The following is a 23983-nucleotide window of genomic DNA, read 5'->3' as shown; positions in this document are numbered from 1 at the left end:
GGTGCGCCCAGCGATGGAGGATGCGGGCAGATTGGTTCCGGCTGTCTCCTCGTAGTGTGTCCAACAGGAATCTAGTGCATCCAGGCACTGCCTGCCTTATGTCAGCTCCCCAGTATCACCCCGTTACGGAGCAGCCCCACCGTTAGTACCTCTAACCAGGATGGTGCACTGGTTTGGCGCTCCTTTTCCTCCCAGTCTAACTGGTAGTGGATAGTCCAGCCGTGTGTCTCCTAGTGACCATCTGCGCCGCCTGTCCCACCACGTCCCGGTGCTGCTCTGCGCGGCGTCGCCCCTCAAATGTCGCTGTGGGGGGGCCCCCTCCACGTAGTGGCATGTCTAGCGAGATTTCTATGAGTGTCCCCATCCGCTGGATACAGTCTCAGCCCACCACCAGGCCCTTTGCCCTGACTGAGCTCAGGAAATCTCCTCCCCGGCGCACCAACCTTGCGTTGTGCCACTCCTCACAGGGCTTCCCCTCTCAGTGCCAGCTGTCTGATTAATACTGCGGCCCCGGCGTGGTCAGAGGGCGCCCCTTCCGAGTTTGCGTGGTGGTCGCCGGCGTTTCCTGTGGGCTCACCCCTGTGTGTTGACGGTGAGAGCGTGAGGAGTGGGGTTGGGGTGGAGGGGGTATATCTGCCACAGTACCCCCACGTTGCAAGGCTCTCGCACCCCACTGCCGGATTCTGTAGACACGGTTGCGTAGAGCCGCCTGGCCTCGCACATCTCACTCACCGAGGGTGTCGGAGGTCGCGGCCGCCATGTTGGTAAAGGCAGGCAGCCTCCGTGGTCTCGGTGGCCACGTCTCCCCCTCTCTGGCCGTACCCTGCGTACCTCTTCTGGGCCTCTGCTGTAGCCTGTGTGGGCAGGGGACCCTGTCTCTCGCCGTGGGCCCCGCAGAGCTCTTCTCCTGTCGTCAGTCGGAGGGAGCGGCCGCCATGTTGTGTAGGTGTTCCTCGCGTCACGGTGGCACCGGCTGCTCCCGGTCAACTCAGCTCGTGGCTCGGCGACTCTCTCTGGCCCAGGGGAAGCTGCCGTCCAACAGGGCACCTCCGACTCCGGCCCCTCCGCAGTCCGCTCACCTGCCGCCTTCGCTTCACCGGAGCGCCTCCGCTCTGCTTCGATTCTTCGCCCGGCGGGCGGTCTTGAGGGCACCAGGGCTTGTATGGCACCCCGGGCTCATCAGGTGTCAGCGCCCGTTTTGCGCCACTCTACTCACAGGCTATCTCCTGTGCCCAGTGGGATGCGCTGCTCTGTCTGTCACCGCGCCGCCATCTTGTCCGGCCGTTACACCTTCACCATGGGCGCCGTGTCAAGGTCGTCGGAACTCACTCTGGGGGCTTCGATTTCGGACTGCGGCTCGCTCGTCCCTCTCCAGGCGTCCCCGGACAGCCCGTGGGTGAGTTTTGGCTAGTGGTGATATGTAGTTTGTCGGATATGTAGACGTCGGCCGGGAGCTCCCGGGAGACACGTCTAGTCCTGCATGCTGTTGGCCACGCCCCCCCAACACAGGGGAAGATTTATACAACTTTTTATAAATATTTAATATCTCTTTTAAGTATTTATATTAAGCATTTGGACTGTTCAATCCTATTTTGGGGCAGGTGTGTCCCTTCACTGTTTCTATTTGATACATGTAACCTAGATATTTGTAACACTCTATATTGCTGCTATTTATGATGAATTTTAAGCTCTATTTTGTACTGATGAATTTGATCTGTGTCCTTTTATGCCTATCTTTTTATCGGATTTTAACTGGTTTTACTAGTTTTACTGGTTTTAGTCTGGTGGAGATGTGGTGTAGGGTCCGGGTAGCTATTTATTGTGCAAAAGTTGGCTTATGGCACTTTAATTGATTAATTGAGGATTTGATTGAGCCCTTTTTGAAGAGTTAATATAGGGCTCAATACATATGAATATGAATTTACTGTTCTGATGCACTGAAAAACTATTCGTACTTTTTCCCTGCTTGTACTTACATTTATGTTTTGATATTTGTCCAGGGACTAATTGTAATGATGATGAATTTTTATTTTTTGTTTCATACACTTGCACTTTTTTGGCACCAGGCATCCGATGTTATTATATTTGAATGAATCTCCTATAGATTAAAAAGGTGATTTCCACTGCACATTTGCACTTTTTTGATGCTGTTGTTTGCACGAACTTCTGCTTCAGCGAAGATTGTTAGACTTTCTATTCAGTGTATATTGTAAACTTGCCCTTGATTGATACATTTTTTGCTTATGATTATAAGCATTGATATTTATTATATTATATATTTATATGTATAAGCTTTGTCATCTGCAATTTATTCTTATTAATTTTGCTACACTTTAGCTTGATTATAATTGAAGTGGTTGCCGTTTTATGCAAGTATGTCTTCACTGTTAATGCTAAAATGGGAGGAGTATGTGTTTACATTTTGGCATTTCAACTCGCTGGCTTTTGATCATGTCATGTGATCAATACCGGGTTTACCCGGTCGAAACGCGTCATGCTGCCAGTAATGGAGGAATAAAGCATGTTTCATCCTGTATCTCACTCGTGTGGTCTGTACCCGTCTGTGATCTGAAAAAACGAAGCGCGGGCTCCTGCGCTTTAATTCTAATTAGCCCCCGGTGGGGCCAAGTCCCGGAGGCTTTATAAAACAAAGTGTGAGGGGCCCAATCCCCCCCCACACTACCCCGGGGACCGCCACCCCCAGGGCAAAGTAAGTATAATAGCGTGGGGCACACGCCCCCCCCCCCGAACCCTGGGGACCGCCACACCCGGGACTTCTTTTTAAAAAAAACAAATAAAAAAACCTGTGTGGGGGGCTCAAGCCCCCCCATACGCCCCGGGGACCGACACCTCCCCTGGGCACAAAATTTTGAAATTGGGGGGTCCGTGACGGACCCCCCAGCCTCGGGAACCACAACCCCCCGGGGCTTCTTCTTTTAAAAAAAAAAAACTAATTAAAAAACCTGTGTGGGGGGGCTCAAGCCTCCCCACATGCCCCGGGGACCGCCACCTCCCCGGGGCACTACATTTTGAAATTGGGGGTCCGTGACGGACCCCCCAGCCCCGGGGACCACCACCCCCCGGGGCTTTTAACTGTAGGGAGAGGGGCCGCGTGGTCCCCCTCCTGGAGCCTTGTGGTGGCCCTAGGGACCGCCACCTCCCAGGGCCGGCTCCTGCAGTGTCCCGGGGTGCCTACCCCCGGGACACTGCTGTGTTTGCTATGGTTTTTGAAAGAGAGAGCAGGAAACCTGCTCTCTCTTTCAAAAACCAAAGCAGATTGCTTTTCTGCATGGGGAGCAGCATGTTAGCTGCTCCCCATGCAGAAAAGCAATGCCGGCTCACGCAGGATGCGGGGAGCCGGCAGGGATCATGGGCGGCTTGGGGACCCCCCCACGGTCCCCAACGGAGTGGGTCAGCCCCGAGGGATGGGGTCCCCGGGTCTACAGGTGGCCCAGGAGGGGGGCCACGCGGCCCCCCTCCCCAAAAATAAATAAAATAGCCGGCCCCGGGGGATGGGGTTCCCCGGGACCATAAGTGGCCACAGGAGGGGGGCAAAGCAGCCGCTCTCCTAATTAAAAATATAACAAAAAAAAGGCCCATGCCGTGGCATGGGCCTTTGGCCCTTGGGAGGGGGGCCACGCGGTCCCCTTCCCGATTTGTTTATTTTTTTATTTAAATTGGGGGCAGGCCCTGGGGGGTGGGGTCTCCAGGGCCAAAAAAAAAAAGAAAAAGAAGGGGGGCTACACAGCCCCCCTTCTTAAAAGTAAATTTAAAAAAAACGGGATCGGGAGGAGGCCATGCCCCCTCATTGCACCTTGTTGCAGAGAGGTCAAAAAAGGGGCGTGGCCTCAGAACACCTCTCTGCAACGCAGCCCCCTGGCGCATACTGGAGGTTCCTGGTGGACTAGTTGGCCCCCAGGGACCCCCAGTATGCAAGGGGAATTAGTTCCCCCTCTGTAAACGCGCCAGGGGGCTGCTTTGCAGAGAGGTGTAAAAAGGGGCGTAGCCTCAGAACACCTCTCTGCAACGCAGCCCCCTGGAGCATACTGGAGGTTCCTGGTGGACTAGTTGGCCCGCAGGGACCCCCAATATGCAAGGGGAATTAGTTCCCCCTCTGCAAACGGGCCAGGGGGCTGCGTTGCAGAGAGGTGTAAAAAGGGGCGTGGCCTCATTACACCTCTCTAAAACGCAGCCCCCGGGCGCGTTTGCAGAGGGGGAACTAATTCCCCTTGAATACTGGGGGTCCCTGGGGGCCAACTAACCCAGCAGGAATCTTCAGTATGCGCCAGGGGGCTGCGCTGCAGAGTGTTGTAAAGAGGGGCGTGCTTTTTTACACCTCTCTGCAACGCAGTCCCCTGGCGCATACTGGAGGTTCCTGGTGGGCTAGTTGGCCCCCAGGTACCCCCAGTTGTCAAGGGGACTTAATTCCCCAACTTAGAACGCGCCACGGTATAGTTTGCACAGTGGTGAAGGTAGGGGGCGGGGATTGAGGTGATGTGTGTGCAAACACGCCCTGCGGCGCGTTTTAAGTTGGGGAATTAATTCCTCTTCAATCCAGAGGACCCCTAGGAGCCTACCAGCCCACCAGCCCACCAGGTACCTCCAGTATGCGCCACGGAGCTGCATTGCAGAGTGTTGTAAAAAGGGGCGTGGCCTCTGAACACCTCTCTGCAAAGCAGCTCCCTGGCCCACAAGAAAGTGTGTAGTGATGAAACATTAAGTCGTTATTCAAAACATAGGCAGAAATACTACTTATCTTGTATATTTAAGATAAATATTTTTCTGTATGTTTAGGTTTCAGAAACTATCAGCCTCATATCGAAGTACAGAGAGCTGGTTTTGCAAAGAGTGCTTAGATATATCCAGTTATAATCACAATTACGCTCTGCACTCTAAAGGACAAGTTAATTGAGATCCACTACATCCAGAAGGCCTCACTGACCAGCCGTAGTGATGAGGCAGGTAGTGTCCAGTGTCTCAGTGTTTTTTCTTGTACCATTCCAATTTTTCATCTTCTATCATTGGCTCCCATATCTGTGTATGTGGTCATTTGTGGGGCTGGTAAAAGACAGAAAAGGAGCATCCTCCAATTGAATCCTGCACACAAGATTAGTGCAATCTGATAATTTTATACACATCCATTACTGTGGAAAATGTAACAAAAAGTTAACGGTATTATTTTCTTGATATAAGGAGAGTGCATGTATGTTTGCTTCTTTTGATTGGGTACTATGCATAAAGGGTCAGATGCACGACCATTGAATTTTGCGACTCGCAAATTGTAACAATTTGCGAGACGCAATTTGAGAGTCGCAAAATTCAATGTACAACAGTGTCTCAGACATTGTTTGCGATTCCAGATGGCGTCGCAAATTGCATGCCTCATGAATATTAATGAGACTGTTGCAATTTGAGACCCTATTGGGAATGGCTAGCACTCCCAAGGATGGTGGCCTGCTGGGGTCAGCAGACCACCATATCTGGGATTGCTTTCTCAATAAAGCATTTTTTTTAAATGCAGCCCGTTCTCCTACACTATACACTATACATTTAAAAAATGAAACTTTTCAGTTTAATGTTTTAAGGACAGGCAGTGGTCCCTGGGACCACAGCATACTGCCCTTGAAAAATATTTGCGCACCCATTCACTAAGGGGAGGGATCCCACGGGGACCGATTCCCGTTTGCGAATGGTTTACCACCTACTTGAAGTAGGTGGTAAACTGCGAGTTTTTTGCGACGCACACTCATACATTATAAAACAACAACAATGGTCCCATGCATATAAGCAATGTACGCGAAGCAATGAATATAGACGAAATCAATTCTATATTTAGAGCGACATGTCCAGCCGGACAGAGGTCTTCAATTTTTTACTCAATTGAAAGTTTTATGCAAAAGGAATACCTTAAACAATTCACCAGTGTGGGGCACAAGCCTGTACCCTAACACAGATCAGTACAGAAGGTGAACAGAAGACAAAACAGGGCTTGTTAAGGCAAAAGCACTCATACATGGCATTTGCACTCGCTATTAGGAGGGGACGCTCTTGGCATGCCCCTTCCTAATAGCGAGTAGCTAACCCTATTTTGCGAGTTGCTAATAGATTAGCGAATCGCCAACTAGGGTTAGTACATTGTACATTCGTTTTTTTCAGTCGCAAATGGGCCAAATGCCCCTTTGCGACCGCAAAAAACGGTTGTACATTTGGCCCAAAGTTACTTACCTTTGGTAATACTCTTTTTGGTGGATACTATCTAAACGCAGATCCCTCACCTCTGCATTCCACACAGGTGCCAGACTGAATCCAGAAACATATGTAATGGCTCCTGCACCAAGAGGTGGTGGGATCAGCTTCTGTCCCAACTCTGCACTGCCTCCAGATGTGATGACATGGAGCCGCATATAGGTGACACCTTTCTAAGCTGACGTCAATTTTTTCCTTCACACATTGCGCACCCTCAGACCCTGTGCAACTGTCAACTGAGGCAGTAAATAGTGAGTAACACCTGTCTTGGGACCTTATTAAGCACCAGAAGGCCACTCCATGGAAGAGAGAGGAGGAAACGAGGGATCTGCGGTTAAAAGAGAAAGAGTGTTACTGAGGATAAGTAACTTATTCATCTGGTGGATACTTCCAACCACAGATTCATGATCACTCAAATTGATAAAAAAGCAGTGTCCGAAAAAGGCCAATGTGAGGAATGGATGACCACAAGCCCTGTATGGCAGGTCCACAAGGGGGTCATTTTGCCCTCTTAGTCCTGGGCAAAATGACCCCCTTGTGGACCTGCCAATCTATGCAGTGGTGCCTGGTGAAGATGTGGACTGATGCCATTGTAGCCGCCTGGGAGATGTCTAGTACCTAAACCCCTCTAGTCAAGGCCATGTTGGTGGTCTATGCTCTAGGGTATTGAGACCTAAGGCGCTATCTTGACCAAGGTGTAACAATCCACTGCAATAAGGTCACTGTTTGTACGCCTTGCCTTTCTTCAAATCAGCGATTCCAAGAAAGAGTGGCCTTGTTACGATCCTGCAACAATCAATGAAAAACGAGCTCCCTTATATGATCCATAACCTATTTTAGATTCCCGTCTCACATGTGTGTGGAAAAAAACCTCTTAGGGTTTTTTAAAAGAACCCTCATCCACTAACGCTAGATGGTGGCAACTTCATCATAGGGTTACCACCCAAAATGCCTAGTTCATCTGGGTGTGCTGCGATGACTGATTACAGCGGAGCGGGTTTTGTTTGGTGAGTCTCAATTAAGGTGGAAAAGTGCTTTTAAAATTACTTCGAAGTTACCTACCAAAGAAGGTAATTTTAATGATGTTAACCTAGGGCAAGGTATAAAACAGTAGTGGATGTGCTCTAAGACTGGTGGATGTAATGTATAACTGGCGCCGCTGGTGCTTAACTGGCCCTGAGCCAGGGACAAATGGTGGGACCTGCAGCAGAGACATCGAGGTGTGGCCTGGGGCTGATGGAAGGTCATAGTGAGATTGAAAAGGTTCAGATGGCAATGGGGGCTCCTTGCATGTGGCATTCTGATTGGAACCCCTAACAAATCCTTGAGGCCAAAAGGAGCACCAAAAGGAACCAGACCGCCTTGAACTCCAGAAGCGTGGCCCTTGAAAGCCTCAATCTAATGCAGAGTTCAATGTGTTCTGGGAAATTTGAGGTGCATGGGCTCTGGGACAGGAATCGGGTCAACGTTGGAGAACGTAGGGGGAAACTCCCTAGCAGTGTGGGGATCACACCCTGCTTGGATGTCTTGCGCTTAAGCTTTCACTTGTAATTTGCCCTCATCTTGACTTGTTTGACAATGATGAAAGGTATTGGGACTTCGAGCAAAACAAATCCCTCCTTGATGGCCTTCAGAGGCATGAGGGAGCATTTGTCACAGGTCCTCTAGTCACGCTTGGGGCTGAGGCACCAAATGGAAACGTGTGGACCTTTGACCCATAATATTTTGAATAATCTGCAGTCTTCTGAGAAGACTTGTGTAGCATTTTGTTAAAAAAAAGGAGGTGAGGAAAGAAAGATCTGTGCCTAGTAGGCATGGAAAAAATAAAGACAGATATCTGCGCACGTGGGCTCCTATATACAGCTGCATGTTTGTACCATCCAGAGGCTGGCCATGTCACCTGCCAGCGTACAGGAGCTACTGAAGAACCTGCAGTTAGATGTATCCATCCAATAATTGCAGGAGGTTGTGGCTCCAACATAGTTGTCCTTCTTTGAGGCATAGTTGATTAGTACATTTGCTAATGTGGGCCATACTTGTTGCAAACAAATACTTTTGTTCCAATTATTTGGGGGATAATTTATGCATTTTTAGTTTTATTGGACCCCATCGTTCTGGCCTAGTGAGATAGGTCCTCCCCCCCGCACCCAAAAAAGCTGTAATAAGCATGGGCGGTATAATCGATGAGGAACTATCCTTCAAGCAGCAGGTAGGAGCAGTGACCTCAGCTAGCTTTTGCCAGCTCATTGCATAAAAAAAGATTTAAAAAAATCCTTATTAGGGAGGCTCTGACCCAAGTAATTATAGCTTTATTCATGTCTAGAATTGACTATGCAACTCGCTTTACCTGGGTCTTCCCAAAGTCCTCCTGTGCAGGCTCCAGCTAATCCAAAATCAGGCCGCTTGGCTGATTTACACTCTACCGCATCTCCCAGGCCACCATGGACCTTCATTGGTTGCCAGCCGAACAGAGAACTATGTTTCCAGCTTGTTCTATCGTTTTAAAATCCCTTTACTTGAATTACTCCGCATTTGTGAAGCCTCGGATCATAAAATACTGCCCTACTAGAGTACGAAGATCTAGCCACCTTCACTTTCTGGTGATCCCCTCTTGGAAAAAACAAAGGATTGGAGGGCGTAGGTTCGCCGCTACTGCCCCTCGAGTATGGTATAGCCTGCCCCTGGATCTCAGGTCCACTTCTGATCTTGTTACATTTAGGAAACTTTAGTAGACATGGCTTTTCAGACAGGCTTACCAATAAGTGGGGATGAAGACCGATCAGTTACCTAGGGCCAAGAGACCATCTGGTGAATGTGCGCTTTATAAATGCACGTGAACATAACAGGAGAAGTAGGGCCCGCCAGCGTGGCTGGGAATGGGATCTTGTGGTGGGGTCATTCATGTATTTCATGACAAAAAACAAGCGTAATGGTAGCCTGCCCACCTTTTACAGGAATGAAAATGGGAACACCTACAGTCTATACATTTCTATCAATCAACATTCCATAATTAAAATAATAAACTTTGCACTGGCAAACTAGAATTATCGCAATTTATTGATAAGATTCTAAGATTGCAAAAAAGAAAAAACAATAGCCTGGGAAATCAATGTTCCCCCTACAAAGTAAGTACACTTAGTTTGACTATATTATACACTCTGGCACACCTTTTCCACTGGATCTGAGGCACAGGTATATTCAGCATGAAGTAAAGAAATATATGTGCAACCACAAAAAAGGTGAAAAAATAAAACACCCTACTTGTGTGAACACATTGGGGTGGAGGGGTGTTTATTGCACTGTCCAGCACTGGCATTGTTTCAAAAATACTGTGTCTAAGTAGTTGTATTCCTTGAACTCATACTGCCTCTGGCGGTGCACTACCTTATATCCTCTGTGAGTTAGATCTGTGGCCGCACTGTATTGTGGGAGATAAACTGGCTGATAGATAGGTTGTCAAAGTACTCCCTAGGACAAAGAAATCCCATAAAAGAACATCATGTATAACTGAGTGTGAACGTGTTATACGGATAAACCTTCTAAGCAACATATGTGACAATATTAGCAATTAAATTTCCTCTAGAAATCTGACACTATTGAACAAAAATTGATGCTACTCATTTGTAAATGTTGAAGTTAATATGAGGCATCATAAATATCTATAAACCAAAACTAGCTGATGAAATAGAACTTGAAAGAAATGTGCCTTGACCAGAGGAGGTGCTCTTCTAAGGACCCTGCATTACATCTAGAATGGTGATTCAACCTACTCCACACCTCAATGCAAGGCAGCCTTTAATATGATTGGCTCTTTGGATTGCAGGGTTAGAGTCTCCCTTTAAAAAAGACTCAGTGAATCCTTATCTGAAGATTCATTGTCCTGAATGTACTTCAGAATGTCTATCTGATCCATCACTTCTACTTTCCGATCTGGTTGCTTTGTAGGTGGAGCTGAGCTTGGCACATTTTTAGCAGCAATTGTGGGTTTCTTCGGCAGGGCTGGCTTGGCTGGCTTAGCTGGCAGCTTCGGTTTCGTTTTACCGCTGGTTTTTGAACCCATCTTCAAAAGTTTCTCAAAATCCTCTTCGACTCTAAAAATTAAAGAAATATACGTGAGGTAACTTGATAGTTTACAGAAAAACAAAAAGAATTGCGACACTTTGTGGTAGGCGTTTCGTAAGGAACATCAACAAAAGCAACAATAACATCCCATATATATGTCTGGACATCTTGGGATCTTGTCATATATGGCACTGACTCAACAAGACAGTATAATGAGAAATACGGAGGAGAGTTATGTGTTCACCAGAAATATTGTTATCGAAAAAATAAGAATTGTGTTCTGATGAATACATCTTCATCACCTTAAGAATGAGCCCCGAAGTGCTCCGGAAGGTGGAAACAGTAGTGCTGATCATATAACAAAGTCATGCTGCCATGCAGTCATGCAGCCCTACCCTGGCAAAGTATCATTCACCGGGTGCTCGGGTTGTGAGGCAGTAATGATTATCAAATAATATGCAGCAATAACCACTCGACTGCCTGCCAGATATCAGCCACAAGAAAGCCTGTGGCACTAATCCGTTCCAGGAGGGCTTTCCTGACCAAGGCATAGCATATCTTGAAGCCCAATGTAATTGATGCATTTAGTGACAGCCTTGCCTCTGTTGGCCCAGGCAAGGCCCACAAAATGCTATTCATCCAAAGGGTCCTGTGGAGTGTGGTTGGTGTAGTAGATGGCTTCAGCTCTCCTAGACAGCGAGTATAATGAGAAGGTTTTTGCTTCAAGCGGTTTCACTTTTTGTACAGTGAATACCACAAGCCTACTAGGCCGCTTTATCCATGCCTAGAGGGGATTAGCAAATTGGCAATTATAAGCCCACTGGCACACATGAAGACCTCATTTTCTGATTAGGTCATCAGTGGCTTGAATGTGTCACAGCAGATTCTAAAGTGCGGCTTGGATTCTGGAGATACCGTGACCAGGCCCAGGGGCACAACTGTCGAGCTGTGCTGCCATGCCTAAATTTGTCATGTAGTTCCTAAAAATACATAGGTTCTGCACGTTTGAACAACATAAACTAGGGGATTGATGTCTAGACTGATTCCGGACACCCACAAAGGATATGTTAGCCTTTAGACCAGCTAGCTCACTGTGCCACCATAAGCCCCCTAGCCTTACCAAGGAGCGAACACTTTCTGTCAACTATCGAACATGACAACCCTTGATTCTTCAGGGATCATAGAAACAGTACAGTACTTTTCGCTAGTCACTCGTGCTCACTTGGTCTCAGAGAGATACACAGAATAAACCTTGGGGACATTTTCAATAAGCATTTATTGAACCAGCGTCATTCAAGTATCAAACATGTTTGCTGGGACTATCATTTGAAAGAAGTACATGTATAAGATTACAAGCCCCAACAGAGTAAATAGAAGCTTAAATTATACCATGCTGCTAAAACAGTGAATATATGAAGGCATATAATCATGACAGTAATCAAGCGCACCCCTATCACGCAGACGCTATCTAAGTGCACCTAAGTGTACCTAGCATGTATGTGGGTGTAAAGCCAAGAATTTCCTAGAAAAGAGCCAACCCCATTACCTGATGGGATAGAATGAAGGAACCGATCTTGGTCTCGAGTTGGACACCCTGCAAGGGGTGTCGCACCACTGCATGCTGGAGCTTCTCTGTCCAAGGACCTCAGCTTCTTATGTCAGCGTGGACGTTTCTCCTCTGTCTATCTAATGTATGTATGGTTCTTTTATACCATATAGATAGCCTCAGGGTTCCTAACATAATCAATATGTTATGAGTAGGATTAAGTAAATGAGCTTAAGTAAATACCTACAATTATGCAAAGTAGTTTTCCCCCCCTAGGCTGAAGATGACAATGGCTTTTATACAGAGTATGTTAATCCTGTTATGTATGTCATGTGCAGGGGACGTTTCTAAGATTCGTCATGCATAATAAATTAGGCTAGTTCCAAGGAAACCGATCAACATTTATTCAGCACATAGGTCAGTGCTAGAACCGTTATGCAGAGGAAGGTAGGACAAATGTAGGTGAAAGATCATTTAGTTATTTAGGCCTATATTGGGGTACATAACACATTCACTCAACTCTTCTTTTTAGGAGATGTCCAAGCCACTTTGATGGACATTCCGTTTGATGGCAAGTTACCTTTTTGTGAGAAGGAAGACTCCTCCCTAGAACACTTTAAGAATAACAGAGCTAAACCTTGGATGCTGGATCTGACCTCGCGAGCGAGCCAGTTCCATGAGCAGTGCAGAAAATTTCAAGGCTGTTCCACAGTTTGGGAGTTTAGGCAAACTTCTCAACTGGTCCAGACACGTCAGCAAATTTTTTGTGGCAGGTGTTGATGTAGGAGCCGTGAGAAGAAGTAGCTGTTCCTGTACCCCATCCTCTGCCAGTTGTGCTGCTTCAAAAATTCTCTGACTCCATTCCTTATCCTACCATTTTCTGTCAAGGGTTAGGGGCCTCCCAATTTTCCAGCAGTGGAAAGATAATCACAAAAGAGCATTGGGCCATCAAGCTGATCTGCAGAGGCTCCGCCTTACCTATCGTGTCCCTCCCTTTGAACAATTGTCCTTCTGCCAGTACGATCTCTCCTTCACATGCTTCCATTCTGGAGGCAGAGGTGAACCAAGGAGGCCATGGAGGTTGAGCAGCAGGAAGAAAAGAACACATGATTCTACTCCTACTACTTTGCGTTCTTCAAGTACGCCTTAGATACATCATAGAAATCAGCCTGCTCATAGAGCAAGACAAGTTTAAGAAGCTGGCTCAGACCCATCTACCAGTCCTATGCCTGCATGACCTCCAAGCCTTGTGTATCTTGCTGGTTCTGAAGGCCAGATGGTGGGTGAGGGTCCTCCAGTAGAGCATGTGATGGTTGTGGTTCCATCACCAAGATAGCCCCTTGGCCAAGGGATAGTTGTTCCAGTCGATACACCTGTACCTGCACTGGTGGATGCACCTCTCCATTATTGAGGTAAGTCATCCTCATAGTCCTCCACAAGCACAGGCTACCATGGGCACGAATACCTCCTCGCTTGGACGCTCATCTGGGTAACTTATGGTGCAAGGTTTTGTCTGTGTCTGAGCGCTATCTGCACACACCTGCTGGAGCTGTGGATGGTCTATCTTACCTTTAAGGCACTTCTCCTTTCCTTCTCAAGGAGCACCAGTCAGATTCTTTCAAATAGCTCCAACACCATTCTTTACATCAACTGTCAGGGGGTTGTAGGGTCATGGGCTTGCCTGTGGCAGAATACACAGCTACAGGGAATTTTCCCGGTAGCGGCCCATCTGTCTGCTTCCCTCAATTGGAGCAAGAATGCGTTCAGTCTGTGCCTTCTGGAGGATCATGAAGGAGACCTGAAGATGAAGTGACTGAAGTGATATTCTTCAGATTTGGCTATCAATGCATCCTTTCTCCACAGTCCTCAACAGGAAGTGTCCTCAATTCTGTGGCATAGGTTCCCCTCTGAATGTTTCAGCTGATATGTTTCTCTCTGAATATTTTAGCTGACCTTAGAGCCTGTTATACACATTTGTACTAATTCTATGGCTCTGAGTGCAGTAGAGGAGTCACAGCTGATCATCTTTGCCCCAGACTAAACAAGGAGGACATTGTACACTAATCTACTGCCCCTCAGCTTCAGGCCATCTCTTCCTCTCCCATGCAGGAGGTACCAGCTCTAAAAGCAGGATGGTTAGGTCCTCCACCCCAGACCTTAAAGTGCTTTTCCCCATAGACGAAATTGCAGACATTATCTTGGCTTCCAGAAAAAACACTACAAATTCTGTTTGTGAGTCGCTGATACAAACTTGTGCACGATGATGAAGCATGTCACCGACCAGGTCGGTGAGTGAGGGGTTTCCTAAAAAAGAACCCCTTTTAATCACACCTTTCGGATATCCTGCACATTGCACTGTATCTTGCATAGCGGGAGCTGGCAGTGGCTGCACTTAAGGGTTACTTGGCTGTTTTATCAGCTGATCAGGCATGATTATTTTGGTTGCCATTAGAGGCACATTTTCTGAAAAGTTTATTTTATCTCTTTCCCCTCACTATTTATTGTACTTGTGCAGAGTTTTGACTCTTTTTGAGCAAATGTGCAAATTTGTTTTTTGGGGGGGGGGAGGGGGAGATTTATATAGGGGGAAATAGAACCGAGAAATCAGGTATCCGAGCGCTTTACATAGCACCAGTTTTGCTACACAAGGACACATTCATTTATCTTAGGGACTGGGAGATTAAGTGATTTGCCCAGAATCACAGGATGTTGAGCGTCGTAGCCGAGAATCGACCCGGTTCTCCAGCTTCGACGTAGACTGCTCTAGCCGTAAGGCTACATCCTCTCCCCAATTGTCAATCATCCAGTTAGACTTCCTACCCGGAAGACAATGTTGTTAGTATCAATAACTTCAGCCGGTGGGGTTGGATAACCTCTAGGCCTCCAAGTTTCTCTACCTTATGCAATTTTCTTACCAGGCAAAATGCCCCTCCCCGTCTACCCAGCCTTTTTGCTCAGTGTGATTTCATGACCTAGTCTACTCACCTTCCATCCTTCTTCCCTCCTCATCCCACCTAGGTGGAGAAGGCACTCAGGTCCACTTTTGAAGATGAAGGTTGAACCACCAGGCTCTTTAATGACGGATGTGAAGACAAGAATTCTGTGTCACCTGGCGTGAGGGCACATGGCAATTTGGCTGTAGACTGCTGGGCTAAAAGGGGCTAATTTCATGCAGACAAAACAAATTTCAGTAACGCTTCATTAAATGGAAGCAGGGGCTTGCCAGCCAAAGAGGTAGGTTACATGATTTCCATCCAAATGTTAGATTTTGGCTCCACATAGAGCAACATCGGTTCTAATTTCTGCAGTTGTATGCACCACTGTGGTAAAAGAAGACACTCCATATACCAGAGAGGTAAGGGATGCTCCCTTTTGGTGAGGTCCCCTGGTAGCTGACATTTTGGAAGTCTAGATGGAGTAGAGAGTTTCAACTGAAAGTTCTGCAGCTTTGGAATCAGCTCAGAAGATGAGGATGAGCCCAGAGTTATGGAATGACGCTGCATGGGACATGGTATTTGGGACCGTTTCCTTAAAAAAGAAAAAAAATATTTTCTTCTTCCTATAGAGCTTTTTGTGATTTATGCAGGACAAACTCTTGTGAGATCATTCCCTGTTGCCAGATTTACCTGTAGTAAAAGGGGTTCCCTTTGGGCGTTAGTCAATAATTTGCTCTCTCGCTCCGTGATGGACTTCTGGTGTGTTGAAGAAAACAAGTAAAATGTCAAGGGGTCATAGTCAGAGCCAAGACACCACATATATAGATGCCATGCGGACCTGATAGACACACCAGCTTGCTACACTTATGACAGGGTTTGGAGCCCAAAACATTTACTGGGACATATGAGAGAGAGCTACAGAGAGCGTCAAAACAAAAAAACAGGAGCTAATGTCAGCGTGTTGGTAGGCACCTTTTACACTCCCTTATGTAGTCATATCAGGTGGGAGGAGTAACAGCTGAAGCTGCATGGTGCCACCTGGTGGCGCTGCGGAGCTACTGATGGGGAAATGTTTCCAGACCACTCTGAGGTCTGGATGGATATTCTTAAATTTAGGAATGTTGTGGAATATAGGAGCATGGTGTAAAGCTCCATAATGACGATTTTTCTAAGCAGTATTATTTAAAAACAATAACTAAAAAACAGTAAAATATGAGTAACTCTTTTGCACTGGCATATTTAAGATATGAAAGTGTGACTGCTAAATTCATCAAACAGTCTCCTCCTAGAACATACAGAAGATACAAACCGTTGAAGAATATATGAAGATCATCACTACGCCAGCAGAGAGTAAACCAGGGGCCATATTAGTGCACCGGGGTGCAACGCGCGTTTGCACCCATTTTGCACACCCCGGGGCACTTTGGTATTACAGAAGGGGCCGCACACACTAGATGAAGCGCTCTCTGCAGGGGGTGTTCCCTCATTTGCATGGGGGCCTGCCCCATGCAAATGAGAGAATTCAATTGCCTCTGTGCCCGCGCCTTATTACAGACGTGGACTTAAAGGCAAAGAAGCTGTCAGTGGGCGAACTGACAGTGTGCAACCTAAACATTGGCGCACTGCCAGCGTCCCCCTGAGAGCATCCCCCTGGCAGGGGTAGGAGGGTCCACTGGACACCCCAGACATCCACTTGTAGGCAGGTGCAGTCACTGACTTTACCCGCCTGCAACGGGATCTCTAATCCCCCTTTAAAGGGCAGGTGGGTTGCCGCCTGCACTGTGAAAACACGGAGTGCCTGTAAAGCTGCTGCTCCATTTTTCACCTGAATAAACTGCCCCCAAGTTGCCCTGGGGGCAGCGCATTCACCGTAATAGGACATGAGAGAGCACAAATCTGGAAAATGTAGAAGTGCACCATATTTACAAGCACGTAGTATTAGGTTAGCGTGAAATATACAAGAGTGTCAATTTATGGAGAGAAAATATATACATGAGTGTTTTAATTAGAATAAGGGATGCATATATCAGTGTGAAACTAATGTAGAGGTCTATAGAAATGTTAGTAGGATGTTGGAATCTCACGTTACGAGGTTGGGTGTAAAAGAAATGTAATTCTGCAAACCATGAAAATGTGTAGGCCACATGGCATTTCACAAGAAACGAAAGATGCTGCTACACTTTTAAGTAACTTGGATTCTAATGTCATTTTACTGCAAAGTATTATTAACCATAGAATTGAAATATGTTTTAAATAGATGTGTTATATTTTAGTAATGTGTGTTAGTTAGAATACTGTTTAAACAAAGAAATTAAATGTGCATATTGCAGAGGCCTGTTTCATGTAATTCTAGTAGGCCTGAATAGATAAAGTCGCTTCTTTGATCTGCATGTGCTCGTTAAGGAGAGGTCGCATAGAGCACGAACGAAAGGTCTGTTCAAGATGTTTTACGACTTCTAGATATGGTGGAGGCCGGAATTTGGGGCCTACCGAGAGAGTGTCTGTTTGCAGGTGCGAGAGGGACTTAAATCAGAAATAATGAATAGACTTTTGTTCAGAGGCGCCAGGCACAGGCCTGTAGGAGTTTTCAGGAATTTTAGGGGGTACCGCCTGGTCGGAGAGAAGCCTGGGAAGCAAGGTCAACTTTAATGAAGAGTCCCGAGGAGCACCAGCATGGAATTTGCCGCTCGAAACTACACCACGTGAGAGGCGTCTCCAGGGGCGTTCCTATTGGAAATGTGATTTTGTATTAGGGACAGCACCCCGGGGTGGAGTTAGGGCAGATGATCTGAGGAACCTAAGAGAGCGGATGGGTAGGCAGCTAGGGAACTGCAAGACTTCGACTTTGAGACAAAAGACTAAGGGAAGTGTGTGGTCTTCTTTGGAAGTCACCACGGCTGACACCTTTTTAGGTAAAGATCTTGTTAAGTAGGGATGTCACTTAGTCTAGTGTAGGGACAGTCTAACTTGTATTTTTTTCTTTTCTGTAAATGACTCTCAAGTTGCAACTCATAGCGATTCTTGCAACTCTCATGGTATTTGAGATATTTCTGATAATTTCCTTTTGCCGATTAAGAGCATTTAGAGAATTTCTTTTTATATTGATACCTGTATATCTTTTGAATCTTATTCTGAGATGTTTGTATCTCCAGATACTTTTGGCTTTACAATAAACATTTAAACTTTTTACAGTGGTAAGTGGTTCTTTAGAGTGGTGTAAGTTCTTTCTTGATTAACCTAGTAGTGGATTGCCTTTTACTCAATGACAGGTACCAACGATTCAACATTCCTGAGCTGGGATCTGGTAAGATAATAATAGACCAGAAATCCCGCGTTAACAGTTGGTAGCAGATTAGGATGGTTACCTTCTTGAGGAAGGTGATCTAGACTAGGTTAGTTTACCCCAAGGTCCCTAGAGTTCGAGAGGTGGCCTGCCGAAGAAGGCACTGACGGAGAGAGAAAAGCAGCAGTATCGGACGAGAGTGAGTATAAAAAGGGTCATGCGTGGACAGATTGCGGTGTTTTGTGTTGTATTTGTATTGTAATGTCATGCGGAGTTGAATGCCTGTAGTGTGATTGTGAGAAGGTTGTGAGCGCGCGCAACCTGGTAAAATCTTAAGTTCGGGGTAGAGCTTAAGTGGTTCGGGTGTATCGAACATCCAGAGTAATTGTCGACCGGAGTAAGGAGGTCATGAGGTACCATTGACCGCCGCAGGACCGAGATAGGGGGAACGCAAGAGTGTATGTGTGAGTAACGGACGCAGGTCGAAAGTTACTGTGTGTAAGTAACCTATCAGAGATGGCGATTGTCTGGACGTAAACGGAAAGATATTTCGTCAGTTAAGGTGACAATTACAGATAGACTGTGGGCGTACAGTCAAAGAAAAGTGATCGCTTGGACGGAAGTAATCATTTTTCGGAGTATGAATGGGACGAATGCATAACCGCGGAGACGAGCAGAGAAAGGAGGGGAACTGCTGCGAAGGGGCACGAGTGACGTCAGCGAGAGCCGCGCTGAGATAGGCCGGTTAGTGAGAAGCCGTGCCGTGATAGGGCGGTTGGTGTGACGTCAGTGAAAAGCCGCGTTCTGATAGGGCAGTTAGCAAGAACCGTGCTGAGATTGGTGGATTGTCATCAGGAAGTAAACAGACGCGGAGAAAAAATAGAAATTCTGTAGGTTTTGAACATGAAGTGTTTTAAATGTTTGAGAGAGATTTTTAAGAGAAAAAGAAGGAATTCTTATTACGGGGAAGAGGCACCGCCAGAGGGTACACCAGCTTACTATATGGCAGCGAATGTTGGCTTGCATACGATACTATGGATTAGTGAATGGAATAAGATTTCGGAAGGGAATGAAGAACTGACGTTTCCTAAGTATGGAACGTTCAAGTTAGAGGCGTTAGATCGGCTGAAATCAATTATGTCCTCATTGAATCCTCCGCCTAGACCAACCCAGTTTGAGGCCCTTAATGCGTGGCTTAGGGCGGCACACGACAGAAATCTGAACAGGCGCCAAGAAAGGTTGAAGCGATCAGTAAGGGCAGTGCGAGATGCCAAATGGGATGCGGACGCCAAGAGATGGAGGGTACAGGCTATTGAGGTGGACAAATTATACCCAGTGAGAGAGGTGACAGGAGAACAGAGGCTCATGGAAGAGGATGAGGAGAGCGAGTCGGAGGACAACTTGATAAATAGGTTGCTAATAGATAGACCGCCTCCGAACGTTGGGAGAATGGAGGATAGGGGACTCGCAAGGGATGATGGGGCTGCCATAGAGGGGTATGTACCACTCCCTATATCAGAGTGGACACCTGACAAAGGTGAAGAGGCACCTCAGCCTAGTACAGTACCGAGAGTAGTCGGAAGGTTTGTGGTGCAGAAGGTACCGGAAACAGAGAGGGTTGAGTCCTATGGGTTGCCAGACGCTCTACAAGTACCCGTTACCATAGGTCCTATAGTATCGATTTACAACCCCGAGAGAGACAGAGAGGAAGAACAGGTGAGGTTAGATAGAGAGAGAGCAGAAATGGAAAGGAGAAATAACACGACAAATGCCTGGAGGCAATTGCCAGGACCAGTGACGTGGAGCACCCCATTTGATCCAGCAGTGGGTCCCGCAGCAGAACAGGGGGGCCAGAGAGGACCGATGGACCTGAGGGGACCACGGCCGAAATCCTTTAAGGAGCTAAGGGCCGATTTGAGAGAATGGGATGGGTCCACAGAAGCACCAACCAGCAGGCCAAGAACAGAAGCAGAATGGGGAAGCCGAGGCAACGGAACATTGTCTCACTGCGGGGCTAGTGCAAGTAGTCAGGAGTGGGATGGTAACAGGCCGGAGAGTAGAGGAGTTATACATCATACTGACGGTGGGAATGAGCAGGAGAGACGTGAGAGAAGTACAAGATGTGGGGAGACGTCTCGTCTCATTCAAAGCGAGGGAGACCAACGGACCCAAGAATACAGAGAGAGGTTTAGATGTACTCACCATGCACCTAATGAGAATGTACAGCACTGGAGTCGTGGGAGCATGGGGAACAGTGAAGGATCTTGCCATGGGTCGAGAGATCAGGGACCACCGGCAAATGGCGAGGAAAGGGGGAATAACGGAATGTCTTACCATGCATCTAGAGAAATCATGCAGGATGGGACTGGTGGGATTATGAGAAATGGGAAAGTGTTTCACCATACACCCAGAGAGGATGGAACTGCATGGGACCTGGAGAGATGGGAACAAGGGAGGACTCCCCATAACTCGCCTGAGCCTAGACGTAGGACTCGGAGCTGGGATGGGAGAGATGAGAATGGACCCCCTAGAGCTAGCATACTGAAAGCTGCAGTAAAGGCCAAAAGACTCGATGTCACTAGCTTAAAATCTGACCTGGATGAGATAATAGATGGGACGTTGCCTTTAGAAAGGATTGACCTGTATGAACAAGACGAGTTACTGTTTATAGCAAAAGATATTACCCGAAAGGCAAGAGCAATTCATGAGAAACTGTCTGGACTGGCAGACAAGTATATGGTAGACTTGTCCAGAACGAGGACATTACAGAGTAACCATAGGTTGCAGTATTCAGACCAAGACTTAGATGAGAAGAGAACTACAGGATTAAAAACACACATAAGGGAGCTGATAACAGGAATAAGAGCATGGAGAGATCTGGACAAGTGGGAAGAGAGGTGGTCCAAAAGGGGTACTGTCAGGAGGAGCACGAGTGTGATGTCTCCGGAAGGAAGGGTAATGCAGATGGAGGCATTTCCTTTGAGGGAAATATCGAATGGGAACTATGTACATGTGCCCTGGAGTAGAGGAGATTTGGCTGCATTTACCAACTCATTTCCGAAGTTAAGGGACAATCCTGTTGAGTGGTATAAGCAGGTAGAAAGGTTTGTGAAAATATCGAAGGTATTGTGGATTGATTTAAACACCTTGTTTGACATTGTGGTGCCAGGAGATTTGTGGACAGCATGCAAGACTAGTGTCGAGTGGCCAACGGTAGAACCCGAAAGGGATGCTGCCACAAATGGACCGTCTGAAACTGTAATGTTGAAATATGAAAGAGTAATAACTTGGCTGAAGGAAAAGGTCCCACCACAAGACATAGATTGGGTAAAAATAGACCGAACAAGACAGGAACCCAAGGAGACAGTTCATGAGTTTTATGAGAGATTGCTGAAAACATTCAAACAATACAGTGGACTCGATGTAATGGACCCCAAGGATATAGGACAGTTTGTGTCAAAGTTTGTTTTGGGGTTGAGACCTGATATTTGTTTGATGATTCAGCAACATTTGATTTGTTGGCAAAACAGACCATTAGATGAGATTTTGAGATGCCAGGTACTGCAGTGACGAAATAGATTCCAAAGCAAAGAAGCTAAAAGAGAAGCTGATGGTAGTGCAGATGCAGTCAGCTGGAAAGGGTGGACAGCGCCAACAGGGAACAGGGACAATGGGACGAAAACCAAATGGACAGAATAGAGACAACGAGGAAAACCCGAGACCTAGAATAGACCTTGCTACTTTAAAGAAAACGACGAAGTGCCACCAGTGTCATCAGGTGGGACATTGGAGACGCGAGTGTCCCTATAACCCTGAGAACGGAGAAGTAGAGGAGGAGATTCCAGAGGTTCCAGCTCAAGGGGTACCAGTGCCGAGAATCAAGGTGGCCAAAGGGGGGACTTCGGCTCCACGAGCTCAGTTTCCGCAGCCACCAAAGATTTCGACAGGGGGAAAGGTCTTTAGACAAATGCCTCTTTTCATAGATGAGGAAAAATGTTATTACATTGATCCATTGACTGGACAACGTGTAAGCAAAGAAGAGGACTGTACCCTCGGGGCAGTTCTGGAAGTGGATCAAAGAGGACCGTTTGTTGAGGCTGAAGTGGCAGGGTGTCCTACAACGTTCTTGGTGGATACTGGAGCTACTCGATCAACTTTGAGATCAGCAGTGGTTCCGGATCTACCAATGTCGGGGGAAACAATTCAGGTGGTGGGAGTCGCAAACAAGAGAATGACTAGCCCTTTGACGGAACCAGTGTCAGTGAAAATCGGAAATTACATGAATGAACATCAGTTTGTAGTATGTGATTCAAGTCCTGTGTGTCTGTTAGGAAGGGACTTATTGTGCAAACTGAACTGTACCATATACTGCACGCCTCAGGGAGTAGAGGTAGAAACGACAGATGATGATGCTACCTTCAAAATTGTGAATTCAAGAACATGCATAGAACTGTATCCCACTCTGACAGTGGAGGACCTTCCTTGGGACTTACGTGAGGCAGTATCATCAGAAGTATGGGATTTTACAGGAGAAGAGATAGGATTGGTCAAAGGGGTAGAGCCAGTGAAGATCATAGTGAAACCAAATATTGATTATCCAAGAACGCCACAATACAAGCTGTCCCAAGAGACGATTGCAGGAATAAAACCCGTGATCGACTCTATGATTAAACAGGGAATACTGAAAGAAATCGTGGGAAGTCCATGCAACTCCCCGATTATGGGTTTGCAGAAACCTAGTGGGAAATTTAGGATAGTACAGGACCTGCGAAAAATTAATAACATTGTTGTTTCATGTTGTCCAGTGGTACCGAATCCATCAGTGATACTGTTTCAGATACCATTCCAAGCTGAGTGGTTCACAGTGATAGATCTTTGTCAGGCTTTCTTTTCAATCCCATTAGACGAAGAGAGCCAGTACCTTTTCGCGTTTAAAATGGAGAATCGCGTCTTAACATGGTGTAGAATCCCACAAGGGTTCACAGATAGCCCATCAATCTTTAATCAGTTACTGAAAAAGAATCTTGAAAGTCTGGTACTTCCCCAGAATTCGGTTCTGGTCCAGTACATAGACGACCTACTTGTTGCGTCAGGAACAGAAGAAGCTTGCAAGGAAGACACCATCGCCTTGCTGAACCATTTAGCTGAAAATGGACACAAGGTATCTCCGAGTAAATTGCAGTACTGTCTGACAGAAGTACAGTACTTGGGTCATCGGATAGAAAAGGGAAAGCGTAAGGTGTCACCAGATAGAATAGAGGCAATCATGAAGATGAACTCGCCTACAACACAGAGAGAAGTCAGGATGTTTCTAGGAATGGTTGGTTATTGCCGACAGTGGATAGCTAACTTTTCACTGAAAGCAAAACCCTTACAGAAACTGACGCACAAGGAGGTGAGTGATCCGGTACCATGGGACAACGAGTGCTTGATGGCGTTCCTACAGCTGAGAGATGACTTGTGTCGTGCTCCGGCTCTGGGGATGCCGGATTATGAAAAGCCATTTTCCCTCTATTGCTGCGAAAGGGAGGGCTGTGCTTTGTCAGTCTTAGTGCAAGTACATGGGAATGCCCGTAGACCAGTTGCATACTTTTCGGCTACCTTAGATCCAGTAGCCGCAGCGTTGCCTGGATGTCTCAAATCCGTTGCTGCAACAGGTGTCAGCATTGAGCGTTGTGAAAGCATTGTGATGGGACACCAGTTAGTGGTGTATGTACCTCATTCTGTGGAACTGTTAATGACCAGGACCAAGACCCAGCACTTGACCAACAGTAGGCTCACGCGCTATGAGCAAGTTATTCTTGCTGCAGAGAACGTGACCCTTAAGAGGTGCTCTGTCTTGAATCCTGCTACTCTGATGCCACTTCCTAATGACATAGAAAGCGAAGACTGTGAAGATCACGATTGCCT

At 46.8% G+C, this 23983-nt stretch overlaps 1 protein-coding gene across 1 annotated transcript in view; it reads right to left on the bottom strand.

Moving 5' to 3' along the window:
• Nucleotides 1–9285: 9285 nt before the first annotated feature.
• HS1BP3 (HCLS1 binding protein 3) overlaps nucleotides 9286–23983 on the bottom strand; it is a 532368-nt gene continuing 517670 nt past the window's right edge. Inside the window, exon 7 of the mRNA XM_078647732.1 lies at nucleotides 9286–10337. Coding sequence (XP_078503858.1) covers nucleotides 10085–10337 — 253 coding nt within the window. The 3' untranslated portion in view covers nucleotides 9286–10084. The remainder of the gene's footprint in view (nucleotides 10338–23983) is intronic.

Source organism: Lissotriton helveticus, chromosome 6 (genome assembly GCF_964261635.1).
Source record: "Lissotriton helveticus chromosome 6, aLisHel1.1, whole genome shotgun sequence".
In the NCBI taxonomy this organism is placed as follows: Eukaryota; Metazoa; Chordata; class Amphibia; order Caudata; family Salamandridae; genus Lissotriton; species Lissotriton helveticus.
This window is presented reverse-complemented; position numbering and strand designations above follow the sequence as displayed.